This window comes from Solanum dulcamara, chromosome 11, assembly GCF_947179165.1.
Source record: "Solanum dulcamara chromosome 11, daSolDulc1.2, whole genome shotgun sequence".
NCBI lineage: Eukaryota > Viridiplantae > Streptophyta > Magnoliopsida > Solanales > Solanaceae > Solanum > Solanum dulcamara.
In genome coordinates, this window is record NC_077247.1 from 56,843,476 (window position 1) to 56,870,548 (window position 27,073).

Genomic DNA, 27,073 nt, shown 5'->3' on the forward strand with positions numbered 1-27,073 from the left:
ATAAAATTTACGTAAATTTCATCTTCCATAAATTTACTTGTAAAATCACTCTATGAATATTATTGTTGTTGTGATTTGTGGAGTCCAGTAATTCTGAAATTTATGTTTTTCCCAAGCAATTTGAGTGGACTCCACCGAACCTGAGCCTCCCGTGAGTCCTAGCTAGCATTGCCGAACGTATTAATATTTACATTAAATTATATTGATCCTATATAAGTAATAGTTTTAAAAATAAGTATAGTTACTAACTATAGTTAAATAATAAAAAAAATTATATACAAACACATGTATACTGTTATATCCTGTACTAAAGTTAGTAAATCAGAAATGTTTAAGATGAAAATAAATAAATAGTATTCGAGTCCACAGAATTTACTGTGTGTTCTTAAGGAATTTAATCCCCTCGCTGTACCTGAGCTTATAGATTATTTCCTCCCAAGATAAAACGGATAGAACATTAAAGAAGTAGCAGTACCTCAAACTGCTTTAATTTCAACGAACTCAAAAAATAGCAACGTAATCACATAAAGATACAACTTTGTTTGTAAGAAAAATATATGCAGAAGAGGGAGAAATTTTGATGTCGAAAACTGGGAGGAAGCCTCTCTATTTATAGCCAACAATGGGTTAGAATATGTCTGTTCAAAACAGTCTTATCTATTCAAAATAGGCATAGTGTCTTTTGGAAAAAAAAATATCTTTTCGAAAGGAACAGATTCTTTCCGAAACATTTCCGCAAAATTTAAATAAATTTTGTTTTAGTTAATTTGGTTATGTAGTTAATTCTTTCTAATTAATTTAAATTAATCCGCAAATTAATTAATTAATAATCAATAATTCCGAATTAATACTGAATTAATATTCAGAAAAATGAAATCAAATAATGAGATTAATAAATAAATTTTATCTAAAAAACAATCAATTTAAGCCGAAGTCGAGCCGAGCCGAGCGACGACGACGAAGGCGGCGCGAAGGGCAGTTAAAGAAAGTCTTTTTTAATATAAGGACAAATTTTTTCCTTTCTTCTACTAATGAAATGATTTTCCCACATTTCTCAATTTTTTCTTTCTCATTCACACTCCACTTAAACCCACCATATACTTTGCCCGCCAGCAACTTTTGTTTACCCTTTTGGATCCTACTTACTGAGTTACTTCCTATATAGTTTTAAATTTTGTCCTCAGATTATATCGCACACGAAATCCTCCAATTGTTTTCGTACACGAATTAAAAGTTTCTACTAATATATTGTAAATCGTGGAAAAATAGACCGAAAATCAGTACAGTCTATAAATATTTTGGTTAAAGAAATACGAGAGATTATTTTTTTTTTTAAAGAATGTAATTTTTTATCTACTATATCAGATATAACAATTTCTTTCATTATAAATTGCCAGCTCATATTCAATATTATTTCCACTTAGCTTTTAATTATTCAAAATTTGTTTACACCATCGATACATAAAATTAAATTTTATATAAAGACCAGACTAGGCATAACAAAATTAAACTATAGTGTGGAAATACTTACTATATAGAAATATATATCATATTATTTTGACTTTAAATATAATTGATCTTTTAAATTTGTTATGATATTTCACTTAAGCACTACATTTAAATTAAGTCATGTTTCAAACATAAATAAAATATAATTAAAAGTTTTAAATTTATACTCTGAATATTAACAAAATCTTTGTTAAGAGGGACACCTCCGATAATATGCCATAAAAGGGAAAGATGATATGACCAATTTCAGTGTAAGGGAGAAAAAAGTTCCCGCCGCGTGCAGAAGTCTAAGAATTGTACACATGCAAACCATCACTCTTTTCGCCCCAATCTGTCATTAAAAAGTCCACAGAAATTCACTCCAAAAAAGTTTTAAAAAATTCTGTTAAAGCCAGTCGATTTCTCCATCAGGAAGAAGATGAAGAGCAAAGGTAGATTAGTGGGACAAAGATGGTGGAGCATAGGGAGCTTACCTTCAGTATTTCTGCTATGTCTTTTCTTCTTCCTCGCCGGTTTATTGGGTTCTACTCTCATTTCTCACCAGGTAAATTTCCCCTATTAATCGATGGATGTCTCTATCGTCTATTCTACACTTGTGCTAATCAAAGTGTTTGGGTGTGATAGGATGTACAACTACTTACTGTACGACCCAGACCGAGGGTGCTTGAATCTGTGGAAGAATTTGATGCTTTGCCCAATGGTGAAACTGGAGAACATTCCCTCACTTCCATCCCCTTTCAGGTGTGTTTATTGCCAAAATTACCTCTTTGGGAATTTTTTTCTCTTTGCTGAATATGCCCTGGTTCAAGATTTCAGTTCTAACCCTTTATGTTTGAAAAATTATTCACTAGAATCAACTACTCGAGTTTACGTTAGTCCGCCAAGTTTCTTAATTATTGTTCATTGTTGTTATTATTATTATTTGGCTATATGGTAAGGCTAAGTCCTACCTCTCAAACCTCCCAGGGATCAACAGTTCGAGAATATATGCTTGAAGCGATGTGAATAGAATTCCTATTATAGACTGATGATCAATGTTCCAAATGGCATGAATCATGATTTTATTTTTGAACTGGTCCCGGTTTATAAATACATGTACGAATGTGTGTATTGTCATGGATTTGCACTTTTGGGTGGTTGATATGCGGATTTTCTCCTCATATCTATTGTATGTTGATAATCAACAGTAACATTGCTTGAGTTTGTTGCCTCAGATGCAAGGATACCACTTTTTGTAACCGCTGAAGTAACATAAATTAATGTTTGTCAATGTTTCAATGGGTAATTAAAGTAAGCCTAAGAACAAATATGCATCCTCCAATCTATGTTATTCTACCACTTCATCTACAATTTTTATTTATTTTTCTACGATTCCTGTTTGCTATGGCCGATTGAGGGAAGGGTGTGTATGGTGTATGGAGGAAGCAGCATAGTAGGCATGTAATTAAGTCTTTTCACATAATAGCTGGTAGCTGTAAATGACCATGTTAGCTTCCTAAACTTATCCCTAAGCTGGTAATTTTTTAATTTTTGGAGCTCATTGACTATATAAGTCTAGTATCTCTAATTTGCATTAATATTCATTTGTTTTGGTGTATCTTATTTGACATTGACTTCAATCTTTTGGGTAGGTCTTAAGCTGGTTCCCACGTGCATTATACTTTTCCAATTTCGCAACTGTAGAACAATGCCAGGGAATTATTAAGATGGCAAAGGCAGAGCTGAAACCATCATCTTTGGCTCTCCGCAAAGGAGAAACAGCAGAGAATACCAAAGGAATTAGAACAAGGTAAACAGTACTCTGGGGGTTCTGTGTGTCTTGATTGAAATTGATGTTTTTGTCATAAATGAATCTTTTCACTCTTTTCAAGCATTAGTTGAAAATTTCTTAGACTAACTCTTAATCCACTCAGACATATTTTCATAATATCTATTTCTGGTAGATAACATAATTGGGTGTGTGCACATATATTTTCTACTTTTTTGGAAGATAAAGCTGTTCATGGTATTTGAACTGGCCATGTGTCTCTGTTCCTTTTCAGGTCATTTTTTTTAATGTTTCTTTGATCTGTGTTGAAGAACTATTTGATAGAGGTTTGCCGCCTCTTTTGGTTTTGGCAAGAAGTTACAATTCTTGCTTGAACTTACATTTTTGCCATTTTCCACAGTTCTGGTATGTTTATCAGTGCATCTGAAGACGAAACTGGAATTTTGGACCGCATTGAGGAGAAAATCGCAAAGGCAACTATGATCCCGAGGACACATGGAGAGGTAAATTTCATTTAAAGCACACATCTTAAATATAATGTAGTGATTCTTATTGTATGTTAGTTTTATCATTCTGTCCACACGTCAGAAATTGGATCTTAATAGAGGACATAATAGTTGTATTATTGGTGGAGAATCCTTTTCCAAAGATCCATTTTCTTCCTCTTCTGCATCTTCTATTTTCTTGAAAACTACGTTGATTCAAGCTCTGGTAGTACTTTTGTAAAATGCTGGAGTACTATATTAGTGTTTTTGGGTCTCCACTAGGAAATACATTCTTCCAATAGTGATCACTACTGAAGGCAACGAGTCTTTTGGTGTTGGAGGTAAATATTAACTGGTTGTACAATCGCATCTTTTTACCAGATTGAAGGCCATTTACATCAAACACAAAGTAAGGTGATTTTGAACATATTTTGGTCTCTGTGTTCTTTTCACCTCTTATCTGAAAATCTGTGGAAATATGGAATTTGTCTGCGTTTGTTTTTGGACAGATCAGCATGTGATAGCAATGGCGAGAATAAATGGACACTTCAATGATCATAGACTGGAAATGATACGTTTATTTTTTGTCCGAATCATTCACATCATAATAATATGGATTTTTGACAAAGGTTTCACATGGCAATTTAGCTTGAAGTATGTGAAAAATCCTATGCATATTTCTGTTGGGATCCTTTTTTATTCCAAATTTACTTGTGCAAAAGAGCTCATTCGATGTAGTCGGTTTTTTTCTCTTCTATATGAACTAGCCAGCTGTCACATGGTGTAGTCTATATGTATTCTAACAAGAGACAATGACAAAACCATGAGGCAACTGTTCAAGGTGCGTATTTTAACAGGAAAGTTAGAGAAACTGAGCATCTCTCGCTGTTGTATACATTAATTTTATAGTTGGGGAAATCTGGCTTTTGAGTATCATCTGAAACTGATGGAGTTCTTTTGCGTGATTTATGGGATATTTTTATTTCCCTAGGATTTTGAGTTAAATGCGATGATATAAATAATGCATGCTATGTTCCTTATGCATCCGATAATTAGTAGCTAGTCAGGCTGTTAACCCCTTTGTATCTGAACTTTCTCTTAATTGCAATTACTGTTTCTGAATGATTTTTCTGTTACTGAGAGCACTAAGTATGGTGTACTGTGGTCATAATTGTTGTTTAACTCGAATCAGTTGACCTGTGCGTTTTTCAGGCATTTAATGTTTTGCGGTACGAAATCGGCCAGAGTTATCATTCACATTATGATGCGTTCGATCCTTCTCAATATGGTCCTCAGAAGAGCCAAAGGGTATGCACGATCTACTTTGGGTAAATTGTTGCTGTTAACTTTTCCAATTGACTTGTTAATTTTCTAGTAGCTCAACTAGTGTTACACAAACCAGCATAAGGAATGGTGCATAGATTTTAGTGTTTGGTTACTGGAATGAGATGGTGTTGTTTTCATATGCATGTTTCTTCCAACCCCCAAAACATTTAAAAAGAAGGGGAAAAAGTGTGTTTGAAGCTCTGGTTCATACAGCACTAATCTGCAGATTCATTGCCATGACTTCAATTGCTTACATGGAATCACCATGGTGTGTTATCTGGATCCCCACAAGCTGTGTACAGCATTCCTTCCATTTAGTACTTTGTGGAATTCTCTGTAGCCTTTTTTTTTTAAAAAATGGTCTCGATTTCCAAACAATACAAGCTTTATTCCGGATTGAACAAATATCCCCAAATCTGGAATGTTTTTTTTGACCGATTTCCGTTGTCGGTGTGAATTTGTGTACTTGGAGAGAATTGGTATTAGTATTTTCCTGCTTCTATGTCATGTAATATCACTGTTGGACCAAAAAATTTCCCAGCATGTCGACTAGTTGTCTTTAGGTTTTACTGTTTGAAGATTTTATATTATATTTGACTAAACAGACAATAGCATTCCTCTTGTTAGTCCTTTCTTTCTTGACCACACTCTAAGATGCCATAATAATCGTACAGTGTTATCCTTTATATCTTTTTCTCTTCTTTTCCCCCTTTTTGATGAAAAAATTCTGATGTTCGTCATGGATCCTTTGGAACCATCACTTGGAAGTGTTTAGAGTAAACGTACTGTAGGCTCTATAATATGAACTTTGACATGTAAAATTTAGCTCAAATTGCTGTTAATTTTGAGTAATGATTATTTTCGGGTGTCCAGACTAAAAATAGTAAATTTTCATTTAGGTTGCATCCTTTTTATTGTATTTATCTGATGTGGAGGAAGGCGGAGAAACCATGTTCCCATTCGAGGTGAGTTCAAAGTTGTTTCTTCTTTTGTGGAGTATTTTTCCGTTTCTGCCTCTCCTATCATGTAAATTAGTCCTTTGGTTAATTTACAGAGTGGGCAGAATATGGATGCTAATTATGACTTCCGCAAGTGTATTGGTCTGAAAGTGAAGCCGCGTAGAGGGGATGGACTGCTGTTTTACTCACTGTTTCCAAATGGTACAATTGATCCGGTGAGTTTTTCTTGTTGATTTCGGTGTTATCCTTGCATTTATTTCCTACAAAAAAATGTTTGATTCTTGGGAGGCAGGCTGATTATCTACCGAGTTCTGCGCCACTAGTCTCGAGGATTATAAAAAAAAATTGTTGGGCATAACAGCTACGCAGCAAGCCAAGCATATTGTGAACTATTTTTTGCCTTTTACTTTATGGCGATGAATAGTATAAAGTGGAGTTATATGATGCATTTATGAAAAATTGTTACAAATGAGATTATCAGCAATAGGTTAGTTGGAATGACAAGACAAACGTTTAGCAGCGCCACATAACATCCATGTGGAGAGCTGTGATTCTTGCAGCATTTTGAAGTATTAGGTGTTACCCACAAAATTAAAGATGAAAAAAAGGTTAAGAAATGCCTACATCTTCCCGATATATCTCTATATGCTTCGGCTTTTGTTCTTTCTGTTGGGAACAATTAGGTGTTACCCACAAAATTAAAGATGAAAAAAAGGTTAACAAATGCCTACATCTTCCCGATATATCTCTATATGCTTTGGCTTTTGTTCTTTCTGTTGGGAACAATTAAAAAAATCACAATAATATAACTTATTATTTAGCAAAATAATAGTACTGAAAATTAGAAAAACATTACTATTACAAAATTTAAAAAGAATACAATTAATATTTGAGTCGTGCTAAGCACCATCTTAAAAAACTATTTCAGCGATGTGAAATGTTTCTTCAGGATTAAACAAGCCTTCTCTATTTAAATAGAGAATACATGAATCAACAAATTAATTAATATCATCAGCAAGTTAAATTAAACAATTAAAAAACCATTAAATGAAATAAGCAAAAGGGAAAAGGAAGATGAGAACGTGAGATATATATAGAAAAGAAGGCTGTAAGTTTGTTTTCACTCATATTCATTTCAAAGGAGAAATGCCCCTTTTATAGCCCAAAGGAAAGCTTAACCAAATGACAAGTGTTATGAATACTTGGACAAAAAAGCTTCACGCAAGGAGCATTTGTTATAGAAAAGAAGGCTGTAAGTTTGTTTTCACTCATATTCATTTCAAAGGAGAAATGCCCCTTTTATAGGCCAAAGGAAAGCTTAACCATATGACAAGTGTTATGAATACTTGGACAACAAAGCTTCACGCAAGGAGCCATTTGTTATCAAGTGCCAGCACTTCATTTCTCTTTGCCACCTCTCCAAGAAAAATATAGGTTCTTCATTACACTTTTTAAAACCTTTTTAATTTAAAACAATAATTCTTTTGAAATAACCATTTTGCTTACAATCCTCCACATATTTCAAAAGAATTTGTAGAAAAATAGTTTGACTTGCTGGTTTTTCATGTACAAAATGCAATAGGTTTGGTGTCTTTTGGATTATGAACCAAACTTTGATTGATAAAATTTAATTTACAGAATTATCGGTGAAATATAATATTTTTATGAACCAATAATTTTTATTGTAAATCAAAGACTTTATCGATCACATTTTGACCTTAGTAATTTTGTTGTTCAATGCGGTTTTGCGCCAATAGGCCATGCGCGTGCCTGGTTATTCATGAGAGCTCTAGAGACTAGGCCAAAGTCTCATAGGAGCGGCCACACTCTACTTTTCATATAGGTGAATTCATCAAGTGAATACTGCTTTAAATACACCATCCTTAATTAAGGACTATGAATTCATTAAGAGTTAATTACTCATCCCTAATAATTAGTAGCAGTCCAAGCACTCTTAGTTAGTGCACAGTGTCAATATTGACTTGTTATTACCCATATGAACCTACTTCATGGAATTCCAATCACATAGGTTGGGTTACCATCTCTATTGACAATCACATTGGCCTTAAACCCATCTCTTTTGAGTTTTGAAGAATTAATTTTCTTCCCACGGACTTAGTCAGTGAATCGGCCGAATTCAATTCTGACTTTACATAATCAATGGAAATTATTCCATCTCTCAGCAGTAACGATATCATGCCTCAATTTCATGTGTCTACTCTTACAATTGTAAGATTTATTCTTCGCAATTTCTTAGTCACAACAGGCAACTCATCCTTTATTAAAGGGATGTTTGCTAAGAAATTTCTTAGTCATTCAGCCTCAGAACCAGCTAGCTCCAGAGCTACAAACTCTGACTCCATAGTCGATCTAGCAATGATTGTCTATTTAGCTGATTTTCATGATATTGCACCGCCACCTAAGGTGAACACTTATCCACTAATGGATTTTGTCTCATCTGAATCAAAGATCCAGGCTGCATCACAATACCCTTCTAATGTAGAAGGAAATCCACTATACATAATACCATAATTCATGGTTCCTCTTAAGTATTTCATCAGTCTATTTAAGGTAAACCAATGCTCTTTATTGGGATTATGTGTATATCTACTCAATTTGCACACAGTATAGAAAATATCAGGCCTAGTAAAATTCATTAAATGCACTAGACTTTCAATAATTTGAGCATATTTAGACTGAGCAACTGGATCACCATTATTCTTTTTCAATTTAGAATTAGCATCATAAGGAGTGGCTATAGGTGTCACCTCGAAATGTCCAAACTTTTTAAGAAATCTTTATGCCTCAAAACATTCAAACTTTTTAAGAAATCTTTCCACATAATGTTCATGTGACAATAGTATACCATCTTCCTCCTTATAACTTTTACTCCCAATATTATATTTACTTCACCCATATCTTTCATATCAAAATTAGTAGACAAAATTAATTTGGTATTTTCACAATATTTAAATTTGCACCAAATATAAGCATGTCATCAACATATAAACATATTATCACATAATCATTGTCTACCATTTTAGTATAAACACATTTATCCACTTCAACAGAAGAAAAGTTGTCTCTCAATAAGACTTGATCTAACTTTTCATGCCACTGTTTAGGAGTTTGTTTAAGACCATAAAGAGATTTAATTAGTTTACAAACTTTATTTTCTTGTCCAGAAATAATACATCCCTCAAGTTGAACCAAATAGATCTCTTCTTCTAAATCACCATTTAAAAAAGTTGTTTTTACATCTATTTGGTGAATAAAAAGTTTGTGAATTGATGCTAAGGCAATTAAAACTCAAATGGATGAAATTCTAGTCACTGGTGCAAATGTATCAAAATAATCAATATTTTATTTTTGAGAAAATCCTTACTAACCGAGCTTTATATTTATCTATAAATCCATCAGGATTAAGTTTCTTTTTGAAAATTCATTTACAACCAATAGATTTTGCATCCATGTATTATTTTTCATAATTGAATCAATTTCAATTTTTATTGCCTCTTTCTAAAATTTAGCATCTGATCTGAATAAGATATAACTTCAAAATATTTTAACGGTTCACTATGAACAAGAAAAGTTTGAAAATCATTTTTATAAGAAAATTATTCTTTTCTTTGCCTTTTACTCCTTCGCAGTTCCTCAATATCACGAATAGACTCACTATTTCTCTCAACAGGTGCATGAGATATTTTATCACATAGTGAAAAAATATGTTCAAAAAATCCAGCATTCTTTGTCTCAATAATGGTATTGCAATCAAGCATATCACTCTTTAAAACAAGAAATCTATATGCAACACGCAATCAGCAGTCTTAGCACCTATTTTTCTCTTTTTAGGTTCAGACAAAAGAACTTTAGCAAGGCACCTCCACAGTTTTAAATATTTCAAATTAGGCTTATAACTTTCCACAATTCATAAGGAGTTTTACCAGTTCTTTCATGAGGAATTCTATTTTGTAAATGACATGCAGATAATATAGATTCACCCCACAAATTATTAGGAGCATTAGAACTAATTAACATAGAATTCATCATTTCTTTCAAAGTTTTATTTTTTCTTTCAGCTACTCCATTTGACTCAGGCGAATAAAGCGGAGTTACTACATGAATAAATTTTTTTTCTCAAAAAAAAAAACATTTAAAGATACATATTCTCCACCTCTATCAAATCTTATTCTCTTAATTCTTCTGCTAAGCTGATTTTCAACTTCAGTCTTATAAGATATAAAAACATCAAATGCATCATCCTTATTTCTAAGCAAATACAATTTGATAAATCTGAAAAAATCATCAATAAAAGTCACATAATATCTTTTACCACCTCTAGTCATAGTCTGTTTCAAATCATCCAAATCAGTGTGAATTAAAGATAATAATTCAGTTTCTCTATTTACTGGAAAACATGACTTTTTAGTAATTTTAGCTTTAGCACATATTTCACATTTATCAAAATTATTTGAATCTAAATCAAATATTAAACCAAGAGACTGCATGTTCTTTATATATGAGGCATTAACATGTTCTAATCTAGCATGCCATAAAGAAATAGGTTCAACCATATAAACAGAAGCAGATGCATTTTTACTAAAGTCATTACAAATATTAAGCACAAATAAGCCATGGTTACAAAATTCATTGCCCACAAAAATATTATTTTTGGTCAAAATGACCTCAGCATCTTCAAAAGAAACCTTCATTCCAACCTTTTCTAATAATCCCACCGAAACCAAATTGATTCGGATTTTAGGAACATGCAATACATCACTCAATGCCAAGATTTTACCAGATGTGAGTTTGAGAAGAACTTTTCCTTTTTCAAGAACTTTAGTTGTTCTTGAGTCACCAAGACAAACAATTTATTCCCCTTTCTCAACTTGGGTGTATGACACAAAATCATTTTTATTTATACAAATATGCCTCGTAGCATCAGTGTTTATCACCCAATTTCTCACATTGGCCTCAATATATATTTCTGAAATAACCGCAATAATTATATCATTCATTTCAGCCAAATTTAATTTTAGTTTAGCGGGATTGTCATTTCTTTCAGGTACTTTTGTGTATTGAGGTGTATTTTTAAGAAGGTTTTACTATTAGCATTAGATCTGTAACCATGTCTATTTACATACCTGTATTTTTCAACGCCATAAGCCTCCGGCAGAATGACTGGAATAGTAGCAGTCAGGGTAGCACCAGTATCCATGTTATCAACAGTTTCAGGACATAAATTATTTGCCATAGTTTCTTAGATTCTTGGGAACAATTAAAAAAATAATAATACTACTACTATAAAATTTAAAAGAAGAATACAATTAATACTTAAGTCATGCTAGGCACTGTCCTAAGAAACTATTTTAGCGATGTGAAATATTTTTCAGGATTAAACAAGTCTTCTCTATTTAAATAGAGGAACAGGAATCTGCAAATTAATTAATATCATCAACGAAAATAGGCAAAAAGGAAAAGGAAGATGAGAACGTGATATATATATATATATATATATATATATATATATATATATATATATATATACAAAAGAAGGCTGTAAGTTTGTTTTCGCTCATATTCATTTCAAAGGAGAAATGCCCCTTTTATAGAGGCCAAAGGGAAGCTTAACCAAATGACAAGTGTCATGGACACTTGGACAATAAAGCTTCAGGCAAGGAATCATTTGTTATCAAGTGCCAACACTTCATTTCTCTTTGCCAACTCTCGAAGAAAAACATAGCTTCTCCATTACACTTTTTAAAACCTTTTTAATTTAAAACAATAATTCTTTTGAAATAACCATTTTGCTTACACTTTTTGTTTGTCTTGCTGTGTATTTTCCTATTTGCTTTCTGCGGTAACCATTCTTGATCAATCTGACTATCAAGATGCTATGAAGATGTTTGTTGAAGAGGGTTGCTGTGGTACTTCTAAAATCATTTGTGTTACTGTGATTAATCAGTGTGAATGGGAGCCTATAGTAGGTACTGCATCATTGCACGGATAGTGATGGGGAAGGTTATTATATTGGTTGCCGTATGCCCTGTATTACTGTTCCTCCATCTTCTGTTGCTGCTTCATCTTCTGTGGTTGCTACTGGTTATATAGCAGAATGCTGATTACCAACATTATGTCATACTGCTCATGTTCGCTTGCAATTTCTCACATTTATAAATCTCTAATGCAGACATCTATTCACGGGAGCTGTGCAGTAATCAGAGGTGAAAAATGGGTTGCCACAAAATGGATCAGGGATCAAGAAATGGATGAATAAACGAGTACGTGTCTCGAAGGGGGTGTTAATATAATTTTTTGGTAATTTAATGTTGCCACTCACTAGGAGTTTGAAACGAGTTTTACGGTAAATATATCTACAATGTTCATATAGATATGTATCAGTCAAGGGCCTCCAAAGTATCAAACCCCAAACTCCGCCCCCCTAAAAAACAAAAAAACAGTTACTTGTCATTTATACTATAAATATTTGTTCTAAAATAATTATTAATTTAAATAATTAAGAGATAATTAATTATTTTTTCAATTTTGATTTTAACATTAATTATTTTATAATTAAGAGGCACATATATAGATAAAGATTAAAGAATTAATAAAGGATATATTGGTCAACCAACATTCCTTATTAATTTTTTTTTAAAGATTGTGTCAGACCGAAACTAAAATGAACGAAGGGAGTATTAATTAAAAAAAAATTAATAATTTGTTGCTAATCTCTTACTATATTAGTTAATCATTTTTCTTTTTATACACATATTAAGAAATTAAAAATTAAAAGATAATTTTACTATTTCACCGCTTAAAAAACTTTTTGAAAATTTTACAAACAAATGTGAATACTTTCAAAAAGAATTAATTACAAGGGTAATATATAAAAAAAAAATAAGTAATGTTTTCTTGATCTAGTAAGGTGGACAGCTAATATGGGACAAGTATTTTTAGTAAGATGATCAACTGATATGGGACAGAGAGATACTAATTATTATGCTCATCTTTTTGAAAATTTATTATAGATGTAATTATAATTAAAAATTGTACACAATTAAATTTACAATTATTTTTTATTTCTTAATTTATCTAATTTGCTTCAATTTGAATCAACCATATTTTAATATTGTCTTTGTAAGACTGTCTTCAATTCTTTGAGATATTTTATTAAACATTTCAAGCTCAAACTAATTAGATTTCTAACTAAATTTTAAAAAATATTAACTTTGAATGTCTTATAAAGGTAACAATCACTATAATATTGATTTTTGTAATTAAAAGTATTATGAAATATTATATAAGTAAAAAATAATACTCTAATTAGCATATTCAATAAAGTTAAGTCTTAATTTTATTTTAAAAACACTTTTAGAATTATTTTGATATTTTATATAACAATTGATTCTATTGAAAAAGTTTTCAAGATTATAATCAATAAAAGATGTTTAAATATTTGTGTTGTCATATAACGTACAATAATTTATATATGCCTATTTTTTTCTTACAAATATTAGAAGAAATGTTATACCAAAGAAAAAATAATTATTAACTTATAATCAATTGCAATATTTTTTTATATATAAAAATTAAAGGGAAAAGACTCAAATATGTCATCGAACTTTGAGAAAAAGCTCGTCTATGTCATCTGTTAAATGTTTGGTTCATTTATACCATTTTTATTTGAGAAAAAGGCTCATCCATGCCATTATTTGTTAACTAAAAATATTTTTTATTTTGCAAAATTATTTTGTACACGTGGTCCATTATGATTCGGTCACGTCATTAATTAAATTATTTTTTAAAATGAAAAATGTTCAAATATGTTATCAAACTTTGAAAAAAAACGTGTCTATGCTATTGGTTAAAAGTCTGGCTTATTTATGCCCTTTTAGTTAACAAATAATGGTATGGATCAGTCTTTTTTCAAATAAAAATGATATAAATAAATCAAACTTTTAACGGATGACATATGTGCACCTTTTTTCAAAGTTCAATAACATATTTTAGTCTTTTTGCTAAATTAAATAATCATAACTCTCTTTTTCTAAATTTTAGCTTTAGATCATTCATTTTATTGAACCACACTGATGTCAGTTCACTTTTAATAATTTACTCGAGTCTTGATCGCTTCAAATCGCTCCCATTCCCCACAAAGCTAATCAGTCTTGCGGTAAAAAAGAAGTCTAATTATAATGGCCGCACAAATGTTGTAATTGGATCCAAATGTTTCAAAAGTCTTATTATACATTAAGCGTTTTTCAAAAATTCATTTTTTTAATTAAAAAAATATGTCTAGAAACTTTTCATTAACTGAAACTAACGGAGAATATAACCTGATTTTGCCTTTAAAAAAGGAATATTTTACAAAGTAAATTTTTATATTAATAATAAATCATGTCAAGTATAAATATGATAGAAGTTTAATTCTTCATCAATAAATTGATATTTGAAATAATATATAAGAGGAGCAGATTTGCATTCGGAAATGCTTACACCTCATCCAACTTCCTGACACGAAAACAAACACGCGTCAACACCATATCACTAACAGAAAAGCCTAAATATATATATATATATATGATGCAAACCATTGGAAAAGTCCAAAAACAAATGCAAAGATTGATTTGACAGAGTGGATAGAGATAAAAAAAAATGGAAAAGCAAACAGATACTAATAAAGGATGTGTAGATAAGAGTACGTTAGAAGGATTGCCAGTGGATACAAGTCCATACACACAATATAAAGATTTGGAGGATTACAAGAAACAGGGGTATGGAACACAAGGCCATCAACAGCCAACTCTTGGGCGTGGTGCTGCCAGTTCTACCGATGCCCCGACACTGGCTGGTGGTGATGCCTCTGCTCAATCTCAGCTTTCTGTTATTGATACCATCAATCGACAAGGTGTCCCTTAATTTTTAGTTGCTACAGATATAGTTGAATCTCGAACACTGAATTCATAAAATATATTATACACAATAATAATAAGATCGTTCTGAATTGGCGATTCTAGATCTTAGATTCGTCTCTATTGGGTTTGTTTATATTGTTCCTTTTTATGTTTCATTGTCTTGTAACTTAATAAATCTAATTAGAAAAAAATAACCCGCATTCATATTTTCGAACTTAATTATGTTTTCATGAGATTATTGCAAGTCTTGGCTCTTACGTATTGATTATTTGGATTTACAAGTTCATCCAATATATGGATCTATTCGTTTTTCTTTTGTTAAGTTTTGATTACCCATGAATGGACATTTATTTTCATTATATAATAGAAGGTATTCTCTTCGTCTCAAATTAATTTCCATGTTTCTCTTTGATAAAGTCACTCATTTTGAAAGCTAAATAAATTACAACGAAAACATTTCATACTAAAATTAGTTTAAACATCACATTAAGAAGCGAACAAAAATGTATGGAAAGTAAAGAAGACACAAAAGTTATCATAGAAAGTGACATTCACTAAATAAGATATTAAGTTTTTGTTACACCACTAAACATATATAGTTCAACGTTGTGTTCGCCATGAACATTTATAAAATTAAAGAGTGTTACAATAGCCAATCCTTTTGATCTTCTTCTGTCACAAATTCGTTATCTGTTTCCTTTTTTGTCCTTTCAAGTTGTTAGAAGAAAATAGTGTTCTTAAAGTGAAAAGATGAGTAGTATTCATCCTAAAATCAACTAAATTCGTTCTGCTAGGAAATTTTTGTAGCTCAGTTGTTGATTACATAAATTTTCACATTGTTACTAAATGCGATAGGAATAAAAGAACTTCCTTTTTATATTATTCAATTCTTGATGACGAAGTGGTTCAATTTCCCACTTTGTTAGTCCTTCCTATGTCACTTTCTTCTACCCCATTTTTATTTTAAAAAGGAAGAACTTCCCGTAATTGCGAGCTACATTCCAAAATTAGAAATTTCTTTTGTTAATCTTGCAATTTGATCAACCAGAGTGAAAGCTATGAGCTGACCTTTTGTTAAGTAACAGAAAGATTCAGCAATACTTAATAAGATTGATACGACTTAAAAGTAGCTTTCTTTAGTTATTTGAAAATTGTTAATTTCCTGTCCAGATGAAAATATAAGTAATTCAATTTTATAAAGATTAACTGCTAAGCTCACGCAATTTCCATTACATCTTGTTTGGATGGGTGTTATCCGTTGTATTATATTGTATTGTTAGTTTAGATACAATATTTATTTTGATTGTTACTTAAATTTCATTGTATTGTATCATTTAAATTTATGGTGAAGTAACAACGAAAAGTCTTATTTTGTAACAACCAACTTGGTATGATCACATTGTTACCTTAATATTGTCACGCTTCTGAAGGGTACCCTAAACATTGCCAGCACTCAGAAATCATTACTGGCTCCCAAGTGAACCACTTAGCCTGATTACACATCTGTCCGTTCGTTCATTCATTCAATCAGCGGAAGACTTAAAATAGAGAGATAATTAGGTGGGCAATTCCAATCAACAATCTAGGTCAAGGAAGAAAGGTCATGGGCCAACAAATCGAACTTCAATCTATGTCATTAAAATAGTCTGACAAGAATAATTCAAGGAAATAAAATACTCAGTCGATCTATCATTATCTAGTCTATGAAGCCACAGGTTCACGGCTACCTCAAATCGGAATGAAAAGACTAAACTCAACGCAAGAATAACAGAAGTGGTATCCTTCGAATGTAGGAGAGGACTCACCCATAAGGTGAGTGTGAACAGATCCTCAACGGTGCGCCTATTGATGATCTCTTAAACATATCTCTGCATCATGAAACGATGCAGGTCCAATTGGACGTCAGTACATGAAATGTACGATTATGTAATATGGCCGAATGAAACATGCATCAAGGTAGAATAATATCAGTTCAGATATCTCAAATCGGAAGGTGAGAGACTCAATCAGGTGTCATAAGTCTAAAGTAAAAATACAGTTTAGACAGAGACCAATCATATACAATCCAATTCAATCATGTACAATCCAATTCGATCATATACAATCCTATTCAATCATATCATATACAATCCGATTCAATCCAATCATATGCAATCTAATCTAATCAAATCCAATCATATACAATCAACTCAACAATAAAGTTAAAGGACTCAACTCAATAGATATGCAAATTAGAATTTAGCAACGTTTTACAATTCGACTCAATTATCTACAATCTCAATCAAATCGATCATATCATGCCCAATTCACTCAATTTGGGAGTTTCTCTAACCGACAACCATCACCTATGAGACAGTGATGTACAACAAGCCGATATTATTGTCACATCCGTTCAATACTTTGTCAGGATATGAACGAATCAACAAATCATGGATCCAACAATCAATCAAGTCCTATCATGTCAGGACAATGAAATAGGGAAACATCCTACTTTAACGGTTCAATCCTTTTCTACGCTGGCTACATAGTTATTGAGTTCGAGTTATTACTTACTCTTACCCAATTTGGTATTCGATACTCCTCCTAAGACTCAATATGCTCACATCTATCAGGTGAGTAAAATACTCAAAATGCTCATTTGGTCTTATTAGTCTCTCATCAAAATCAACTATCTCAATCATCAAACTCTTCTCTTTAAATTTGATACAATCTCAACTCAATGAATGCATTTAAAACATAATTTTTAACTCTTCAACTCAATCTCAAAATAGATGTTTTAATGTAATAATGTTCAACTCGTTTATACTCAAAATAATTATGCTCAAAATAGTAATTAAGAGACTTCTCAAACTTAAATCATACCTTTCCAAAACTCCAACTCAAACAATCATTTATACTCAAAATGCTCATAAAACTCAAGTCAAATCGAATTATGCAAATCATATCATGTAGTTACATTAGACTCCAATTCATTACATTTCAAAACATCATCATCAACATTATCTCTTCATCAACCATTTCACTTTTTTTAAAAAATGATCATTTACATCATCATCAAATATCTTGCTCCAAAATCCTTCTTTAATTCTATGATCAATTTCATCAAACTCATTAAAATATGCATCATCTCACTTTGAGAGCAATACTTTATTTATACATGAAAACCATCAATCTCAACCTCAAGGCAAATTATGACAAAAATAAAATCTCATCTTGGGTTCATGTGAATGAATACATGAATGTATACCTCAAATACTCAACTCAAAGACATCATCAATACATATGCATTTATATACAAAAACTCAATAGAAATTTTAGATAACTCAAGAACTCAATTCATGGAGCCTCAAAACTCAACTCAACTCGAATCAATGAAGATGTAGAGCACGAGTATGAACTTAGTCCAACGTTGTGAATAGCCTTACATACCTGGAATGAAGATTATCTCATCGAAAATCAAAGACCTAGCTTAAAGATCTTGAATCCTAGCTCTGTTTCTCCTCTCACATCTCTTCTCTCAAAAGTTCTAAGGGTGAATGAGAAGAAAACTCCCCTGGAATACGGATAAAGGGCGGATTTTATCCCTAAAACGTAGTGGGTTAGGTTGGGAAAGGTGGAGAAAAGACTGAAAAGCCTCTCCAAAAATTAAAAAAGAGCAGAAATTTGAACTATGGTGGAACAAGTCCGTGTCGAGGAGTTGTTCCTCCATAATTCATTTTTCTCCAAAATTTTAAGTTGAAACAAAATTGGTCAAGTCCGCGACGCGGACTGATCGCGTACCCTTCTGGTTATCTGGACATAACTTTTTACTCCGAACTCCAAAAATACAATTTTAGTGGCGTTGGAAAGAATACTCAAAGACCTTTAATTTGATAGGTCATGGGACACCCAATTCGTTATATTCTAGGATATATGGTCGTTTTAAGTTGACCCTTATATGGTCTCATACGAAAATTTAGGCGATAGAAATTCTTTGGGCTTGACTTGATGTTAGAGATCCCTTATGACCCTAAACCACGTATAATACTCTTCAAATACTTAGTAATTGATCCTAACTCATATATACAATTAGAAGTCATTCAGTTCGAGTCTATACGCATATGAAGAATGGTTAGAGTCTTGGCGGAAAAAAAATTGGGGTGTTACAAATATTCTCTTCTTAATTTGTCTTATTATTTAATAATCCTATTTTATTCTTATACTGCATTTTCATAATTGTTATACGACATTCCTTACTTTTCTTGTAGGTTTATCATTCAAATTGTTGATGTACATTATGTAACGACAGAGAACGGTACAATCTATTATCTATCCAAACATTGTATTCATTAAAACAATGCAATACGATACAATACAATACAATACGATACATTATGAAATAATACATAACAACCCTTTAGATGATATTGTGTTTTATCCGTAGTAAAAGTAAGAAGAAATTGTTTTTGTATCATTAAGAGTTATTTAACCTTAATCAAAAACACACATAGGAGCGTCATCTTTTTCAACCGACACAATATATATGTTTTAATTGATAAATTTCAATTAGATGGGAAAAAAATAGTAGTAGTAACGTAAAAAAAAAAGTTTAAAAAAAAAGAAGCAAGAGAACCACAAGCTCTTTTGTGGTAGGAAAAAGCTGGTGACATCTGGCCATACCTTGCCTTGAGAGTAGGCAAACAAGACAAGTGAATATAAAGAGACCAAGCAAGATTCACAATTTAGGATCACAAGCTTTCCATGAAAAAACATTCATGTCAATTCACCCAATTAAATACTTTGCCTTAGTTTTATTCACGATATAGCTACGCGTAGATCATAATATATTCAATCGTTTTTTTTTGTAGAGAATAATAATGTAAGAATTTTTATGCGATGAATGTATAATTATATCGGTACATATTGCAAACTTATTGATTTTTATTCATTAGTTACTCTGATGCACTACCAATACGAACTTTAGGTAAACCGACAAAAGATTATATTAAATCTTGCGACAATTATTTCCTTAAATGATAAACCAAATGTAACTATTATAATTACTCTTTATTATTGAGGAAAACATATAACAATCCTTTATAGTAAAACAAAACATTACGAAATATCCTTAAAAAGATATCCACAACCACCGAACCATATGCCACTTTACCACTCACAAAGTAACGTTAACACAATTAAGAAACTCACCGAACTTCTTAAAAATTCCTCTCAAATATTTTAGTTGTCTCCATCAAACATTACAATCTACCTATTTATATAGAGGTGGTTGCGTGCCATTGTAACTATATATATCAATTGCTATTTGTAGTGTCACCTTCTTCTTAACAACGACAACATTCATACCAATTATTATGTCTGGTAGTTCAATTCACCATTTAAAGTCCAAACAAAAAGGATCCCTTTCAAAATTTCAAAAAATATCGCAGCCAAATCCATACACTTATTTTATAATACAATCTATTTAAATTAATACCATTCAAATGCATGCATTGTTAAATTAAAAGTAGTCCCCACCATCATCCTCACTCTTCCCAAGTAGTAACTCAGAAGCCCAACTTTATTTTTCTCCACAATAATCATTTGATAGGCAGAGAAAAGACTTAAAAAAGCTCCACGCTCTGCTAAAAAAAGGCCGGCTTTATTTGCACCCAAATAGTATTCTTGACTTATAAACAAGAAACGAACAATTTTCTATTGTCGCCTGCAAGCTTATTCCTTCACCTCCCATTTGTCTCCCTCTTTATAACTGTCCTCTTTCAACATCGACCAAAAGAAGAACAAGAAAAAATGATGAAAATTACGACGGAAAGCGAAGAAATTGTTCTCCTAAAAGAACAAGAAAAGGAATTAGAAGAAGACGAAGACGGCGAAGAAGAAGAAGCATTATCACTGTGTGATCTTCCGAACAATGAAGAGAACCAAACGAAGAAAGAAGCTTCTAGAAGTACTAGTGAAGAAGCCGCCCAATTAGAAGATTTTGATTTTAACTCTTCTGGTGGTAATTTGTTGAAAGGATCAGAGATGTGTACGGCAGATGAAATTTTCTACAAAGGCCGAATATTGCCTCTCCGTCATTCAATTAGTTTGCCAAGTGATCGGCGCAATTGTCATGACACAAATTCAAGTAGTAGAAGTAGCAGTATTCGAAGCCAACGTTCATCTAGCAGTGGCAGTTCTTCTAATTTCAACACGAAATACATGCCTAAGATTCGAAATCAATTTCATTCACATCCTAGTCCAACACCTCAGGTTCGATTTTCTAAAGTTAATATTCAATCAAATGTCAACAATTCAACTCGAAAATCAGCATTGTGGAGTCTTTTTCGTGTTGGTCTAGTGACTCCACCAGAAATTGCATTACAAGATCTGAAAAACAGAGGAAACAGAGATATTTCCGGAAGTCGAAATAGCACCAGCAGTAGCAGCAGCGGCAGCTTCAGCAATAATGATAATAGAATGAAAATTATACTAAGCAAGAAAAAGAAACAGAGATTTTCACTTGGCAGCTGCAAATGTTCAGCAAATGCAGTAGAAACAGTTCCTATCGTGAACAGTAGAAGTACAATTAAGAAAATAAGAAAAGCCACCGGGGACCATGAACATGAAGATGAAGATAAGAAGAATTCATCAGAGAATATCAAAGCGACAAAAAAACAAGCAATGTCGCGTCATCGAACGTTTGAGTGGTTAAAGCAACTTTCACTAGAAGGTCCATCAGATGAAACATAAAGATTTCAAAGCATCACGCATGCTTAGCTTGTTTTTTTTTTCCTTCTTTTAAGTAATGTTGACTTCTTCTTTTTTTTGTTGTTGTTGCTTTTTTTTTGCGTAGTGAAATCATGAAGTTAATTAATTGAGGACGCAATTATAATGTAAAAAGAACAAAAAAAAAAGTAAATTAAAGCTAAGGTGTTTGATGTGAATTGTGATTAAATAATGACCATTATTTTTTGTCTTTGAGTAAAATTAATAATTGAAGATGGGAAGGCCGTGATGAGTGGAAAGCTGTGAGTTGTAGTGAATAGATGTGGGAATTTTGTGGCGTGGTTGATGATGCTATTGCTCGTCATGATTAAAGTGTGAACTTTCATGAAATTGTTTTACTACTTTTTCTATGCGGGATTTTAATTTCCAGTTCCATCTGGGTATTTCAAATTTGTCTACAACCACGAGGCAGATATTTAAGTAACCATAAATGTCAAGTATCCAATGAAAATTGAAATATCTTCAATGTCAGGAAAATTGAAAAAGAAAATTGAGATATTGCCAGCAAACAATTATTCTTTTTGATCCATTTTACCTTTTGTATTTTGCATGTTTCTTAAGAAAATATTAACCAAAAGAATATTATGGTTATATTGCTCTTCCTTTTAGTACTACATTAGTTTCTCTCCGAATTTATATTATATCTTGGTTTTTTAAAATGAGAAATATTTTAGATCAATTATTTTTAATAACCGACAAGTAAGATAGACCGAAAGATCATTTGAGTAGATAACTCTTTTACTTGCAGGTTAAAGTATCTTCATATATCACTCAGGCACCACAAAGTTTGTGAGTGAGTGAGTGTCATTTATAGATTTCTATTAAATGTACAACCACCTTGGAGTGGCACTACAAGGCTTAAAGAGACAACAGAAGAGCAATGAGCCATTAGAAATTATATAGGACGATCTGGGGATATTTTATATATTCTCCAGAATAAAGACTTGGCTAATAAGGACTGATTAAGATTGAACATATTCTAGGTTGTCATTGGAGTCTTAACATTTCGTTTTTGTACTCAAGATTCCTCGAATCGATTGTCCTAATCAGTGGTGAATACAACCAAAACACAAATTCCCATTTCACTAATTACTAATCTGAATTCACACCGCATAAAATCCATTTACATGGAACCGCTTCCTTACATGATTTTTTTTCTTTACTCAGAGCTCGAAGCAGAGATTTTCGATTAAGGATGAAGTGATCTTATTCATCCCACCACAACCATCGTTCATAAGTCAATTAGGTTTAATAAGCAGAGAATGATGTCTCGCCGACATTTTTTTCTAATACTAACGATATAAAAAAAAGTTTTGCAATTTTCAGTGTGTGATTATATTTGTTAGAAAAATTATGATCAAATTCCAGTGGAACCTAGTGTTTAGACAGAAACCTGTTGACCAGCTAATTAAATTTGAATTTGAAAAATATAAAGTTGGTATGTTCTTTCTACCGGTTTCCGTGGACCTTTACTTTCGTTTATATCGTCCCTTTCATATTTTAGGAAGTCAAACGAATAAAACCCAAAAGTATGGGTAAATTTACATTTTTAGTGCTTTGATTTTGGAGGAAACGAAACAAACTAAAGCATTCAATAAAGTTTAAGTTTTACCATCGACTATATAAAAAATTTTATATTGAAGAAGTTTTTATGAGGTAATTTCAAGCTAATCTTTATAGAAAGCATTAATTGATAATTCAGGGGAAAAAATTGATTTGCTATAATAGATTAATTTATAAATCTGTATACACATTTCTTATACTTCTTATTATTACTTGTTTCCTTTGCTTCGGCTTTCATACAATTATTTCCTTTGCTTCGGCTCTCATACTATTAGTTATGTTACAGATATTCTCTTTTTCTTCCAAGGCTGTAATACTACCCTCTCTGAACTCTACTTGTCGAATTTTCCTAAGGAATGTTGTTGTCATATACATACCTTAATTGGCCTATTCAGAATCTTCAGTTGTCAATGCAACCAAAATACAGGCAATTGAATTATTAAGATGATGTAAATACAGTATTATATTTAGGTGAGATGCACCTTTCATCTCGGAATTAGGGCAATCCGGTGCACAAAGAATCCCACATTCACACAGGGTTTGGGGAAGGGTATCACCCTAGTATAAAACAAAGATCTCAGAGAGCAAATTACAATCTGTGCATACATTATTTTGAGAAACAGGTCCTCCAAAATCAATGTTAGCAGAAGAGACTGGAACACTACACTGCAGGCTCAAGATGCCATCTCCAGGCGCTTGATGTTCTGAATATGCTTCCCAGGATTTAATCCCTTTGGGCAAGCACAAGAACAGTTCAAAATAGTATGGCAGCGATAAAGCTTGAATTCATCATTAACTGCACCCAGGCGCTCCTGAGTATATTCATCACGGGTATCCATGATCCATCTACATTTAAAAGAAGAGATAACCCCTTTCAGTACAGATAATTATGAGCAGCATCTAACATAGCAATGGATAGTAGGTTTAATGAGGTAGAACAACTTATTAACAATCCAAAACTCTTAAGAGAATCAAGGCAAGTATAAAAAGGGCAGCCCGGTGCACTTAAGCTCCCGCTATGCGCAGGGTCCGGGGAAGGGCCCGACCACAAGGGTCTGTTGTACGCAGCCTTACCTTGCATTTCTGCCAGAGGCTGTTTCCAAGGCTTGAACCCGTGACCTCCTGGTCACATGGCAGCAACTTTACCAGTTACTCCAAGGCTCCCCTTCTGAATCAAGGCAAGTATAGAAATTTAAAACTCTTCTCCCCGCAAATGACCTAGGTAAATAATGTTCTACATCTCTGAGCACGTAAATCATATAATTCCAAAGGCAGTTTGGCAAAGATACTAACCTAAAGCGCATCCCTTGAGTTTGCCCCGCGGGTAATAGCATCTCTTTAATATTCCCTTTGACATAATATATTTCCATTTTTGTAGAACTGAATAGAAAAAGGTCCTTTCATAGACATTTATTGTCATTTTTTTGAATGACAACAAGCGCAGAACGTGATATGAGCATTTTCCATCCTCACTTGAAATTTCCACACTGAGAAAGAATAACAGACAATGGGTGCTTGAGCACCCACCAGACATAATGTAGGTCTACCCCTGCAGCTAATATGAGAGCTGAAAAGCTGATTTCTCTAGAGAGGAAGGATCAGCACAACAGGAGCGGAGTGCTCCAAGAAGAATTGTTACTTGTGGTGGTGCAGGCAGCAGAGGGAATGAGAGAGCTGCGCATAATGTTTAGCCCAACTTATTTTTTTGGCTTATAAGTTGTTTTCAGTTGATAAGCTGTTTTAGATAAGCTAAGTCAAACAAACCCAATTATTTTTTTGAGCTTATTTTAAGCACAAAATGACTTTAAGTCGGGCAACCAAACACTCAAAAAAACTGAAAACAGCTTATAAGCAACTTATAAGCCAATCCAAACGGGCTCTAAAACCTAACTTTTCTTTGCACATTAGTTAGGTTTTCTATGCGAAGGAGAGCACAGAAAAATTAAAAAGCTGAAAGATATATTGGCAAAACGAGATACTGGACAGATATTCTTAAATTTTGAGTCAAATTAAAGAATGCCATAGGTTAGAAACAAGCAACAAAGAAATGAACCAAGATTAGTAAGTTGAGAAAATTAATATGTTTCAAAGTAGCCTATTGATAAGATGACTCTGAATAAGATCCAATGACCAAGAGTTCACAGAAATTGCACGGCTTTACCATACAATAAGATCCTTCAGCATATGATTCATCAAACTTCTTCAAAAAGTTGCATAGTATTTTAATATGTACCTTCAACTCATAGAAATGAGATTCATTTCATATCTAAAAGGAAAACAACTTTCTTAATCTGATACAATCAATTCAAATAAAATTTATGCCCAGCCTATTACATTTAAGCACAAGTACCATACATTTTGTTGTACTTCCAAAAAGTTTCAATCTTTACTAATCATGTTCACTCGACTAATTTCACAAGTTACCTACTACTTACCACCAACACGAGAGGAACCACTTAACTCCACCCATGGACTATAGGTAACTTTTAACTTATAATTTGATCCAAACGCAACCAGAATATAACAATCAAATAGAGGGTAAAGGCAAAAAAGGAAGAGCTAAACATGAAAAAGAATCAAGGAAACATTACCGGTTGGCGTGGAGGAGTGCAGCAGGACCAAGATAAGACTCGGGATTCCACCAGTAGCTAGGACATGATGTACTACAGCAAGCACAGAGAATACACTCATAGATCCCGTCCAACTTAGCCCTATCGCTCTTGCTCTGAGGTATCTCCTTCCCAGGCGTTGGTGCAGGTGTTTTCCTCTTAAGCCAAGGCTCAATGGACTTATACTGATTATAGAAATTAGTAATATCCACCACCAAATCCTTAATCACAAACATATGTGGCAATGGCATAATCGTCGAATCAGAATCCGACGAGATCTTGGTCAAAAAAGCGAGTCCATTACAACCGTCGATGTTCATGGCACAGGACCCACAAATCCCTTGTCTGCAGGATCTTCTGAAGGTAAGGTGAAGGGTCGATTTCATTCTTGATTTTGATTTGGGCATCTAATACCATAGGGCCGCATTCCTTCAGATCGACTTTGTATTCATGGAGCTCGGGTATCTGGGCTATCTGGATTCCATCGGTAAATTTGAAATTAAATTGGGCACCTTCAGGGATTTGGCGTCCGAAGCGTGAGCTCGGGCGACGAATAACCTCACCGCCGGCGATGATGACTGAACCCTAGAAATAGCTTGTCGGATTAGTCCAGTCGCCATTGATGAATACCAAGCTAAATACATGCTATTCATCTTCCTATTACATAAAATCACTTCTTTTGTTTTTCAGATAAAATGGCAAAAATGGTCCTTATTGTTGAGTGTACGTTAAAACAGTCCCTTAAGTATATACTTCACAGTTTTGATCCTTTAAATTAGTCAAAGTTATCAAAAATAGTCCGTTGTGTTTGAGGGTAAGTTTAAAATAATTCCTTAAGCATGCACTTGTATTAGTTTTGGTCATTTCAGATTGCCAAAAAGTAACACTATTAATAGGCTTAGGCAAAATATTTACGGAATTCTATAATATTTGATGGAACTATGAAAAAAATGAATTTAATTACAACTATCAAAAAAATATCATCACATCTTAAAATATGCAACACAAAACACTACACTAATCACTAAAAAGATATTAAAAAATATCAAAAATTACACCTCAAAAAATTGTACCAACTTTAAAAATAGATTAGAAATAGTAGAAACTACAAAAATTATCATTAGTAAAATAAGCAAAAATGGACAGACTTCTGTCGATTATTTTTGGATAA

At 32.6% G+C, this 27,073-nt stretch overlaps 3 protein-coding genes and 1 pseudogene across 3 annotated transcripts; 3 read left to right on the forward strand and 1 right to left on the reverse strand.

The window, feature by feature from the left end:
• Window positions 1–1,730: 1,730 nt before the first annotated feature.
• LOC129873745 (probable prolyl 4-hydroxylase 9) lies at window positions 1,731–12,479 on the forward strand. Its single transcript, XM_055948911.1, has 8 exons — window positions 1,731–2,053; window positions 2,134–2,250; window positions 3,141–3,298; window positions 3,678–3,780; window positions 4,975–5,070; window positions 5,988–6,053; window positions 6,143–6,262; window positions 12,238–12,479. The coding sequence occupies exons 1-8, from the start codon at window positions 1,928–1,930 to the stop codon at window positions 12,322–12,324; spliced, it is 873 nt and encodes a 290-aa protein (XP_055804886.1). The 5' UTR covers window positions 1,731–1,927; the 3' UTR covers window positions 12,325–12,479.
• Window positions 12,480–14,647: 2,168 nt separating this feature from the next.
• LOC129874147 (uncharacterized) lies at window positions 14,648–15,239 on the forward strand. The gene has a single exon (XM_055949389.1). It carries the CDS (start codon window positions 14,706–14,708, stop codon window positions 14,967–14,969), a length of 264 nt encoding a protein of 87 aa, XP_055805364.1. The 5' UTR covers window positions 14,648–14,705; the 3' UTR covers window positions 14,970–15,239.
• A 5,109-nt stretch (window positions 15,240–20,348) lies between these two features.
• On the forward strand, window positions 20,349–22,080 carry LOC129873233 (uncharacterized). The gene has a single exon (XM_055948281.1). It carries the CDS (start codon window positions 20,753–20,755, stop codon window positions 21,692–21,694), a length of 942 nt encoding a protein of 313 aa, XP_055804256.1. The 5' UTR covers window positions 20,349–20,752; the 3' UTR covers window positions 21,695–22,080.
• Window positions 22,081–23,715: 1,635 nt separating this feature from the next.
• Window positions 23,716–26,579, reverse strand: LOC129875134 (succinate dehydrogenase [ubiquinone] iron-sulfur subunit 2, mitochondrial-like; annotated as a pseudogene).
• Between the last annotated feature and the right edge of the window lie 494 nt (window positions 26,580–27,073).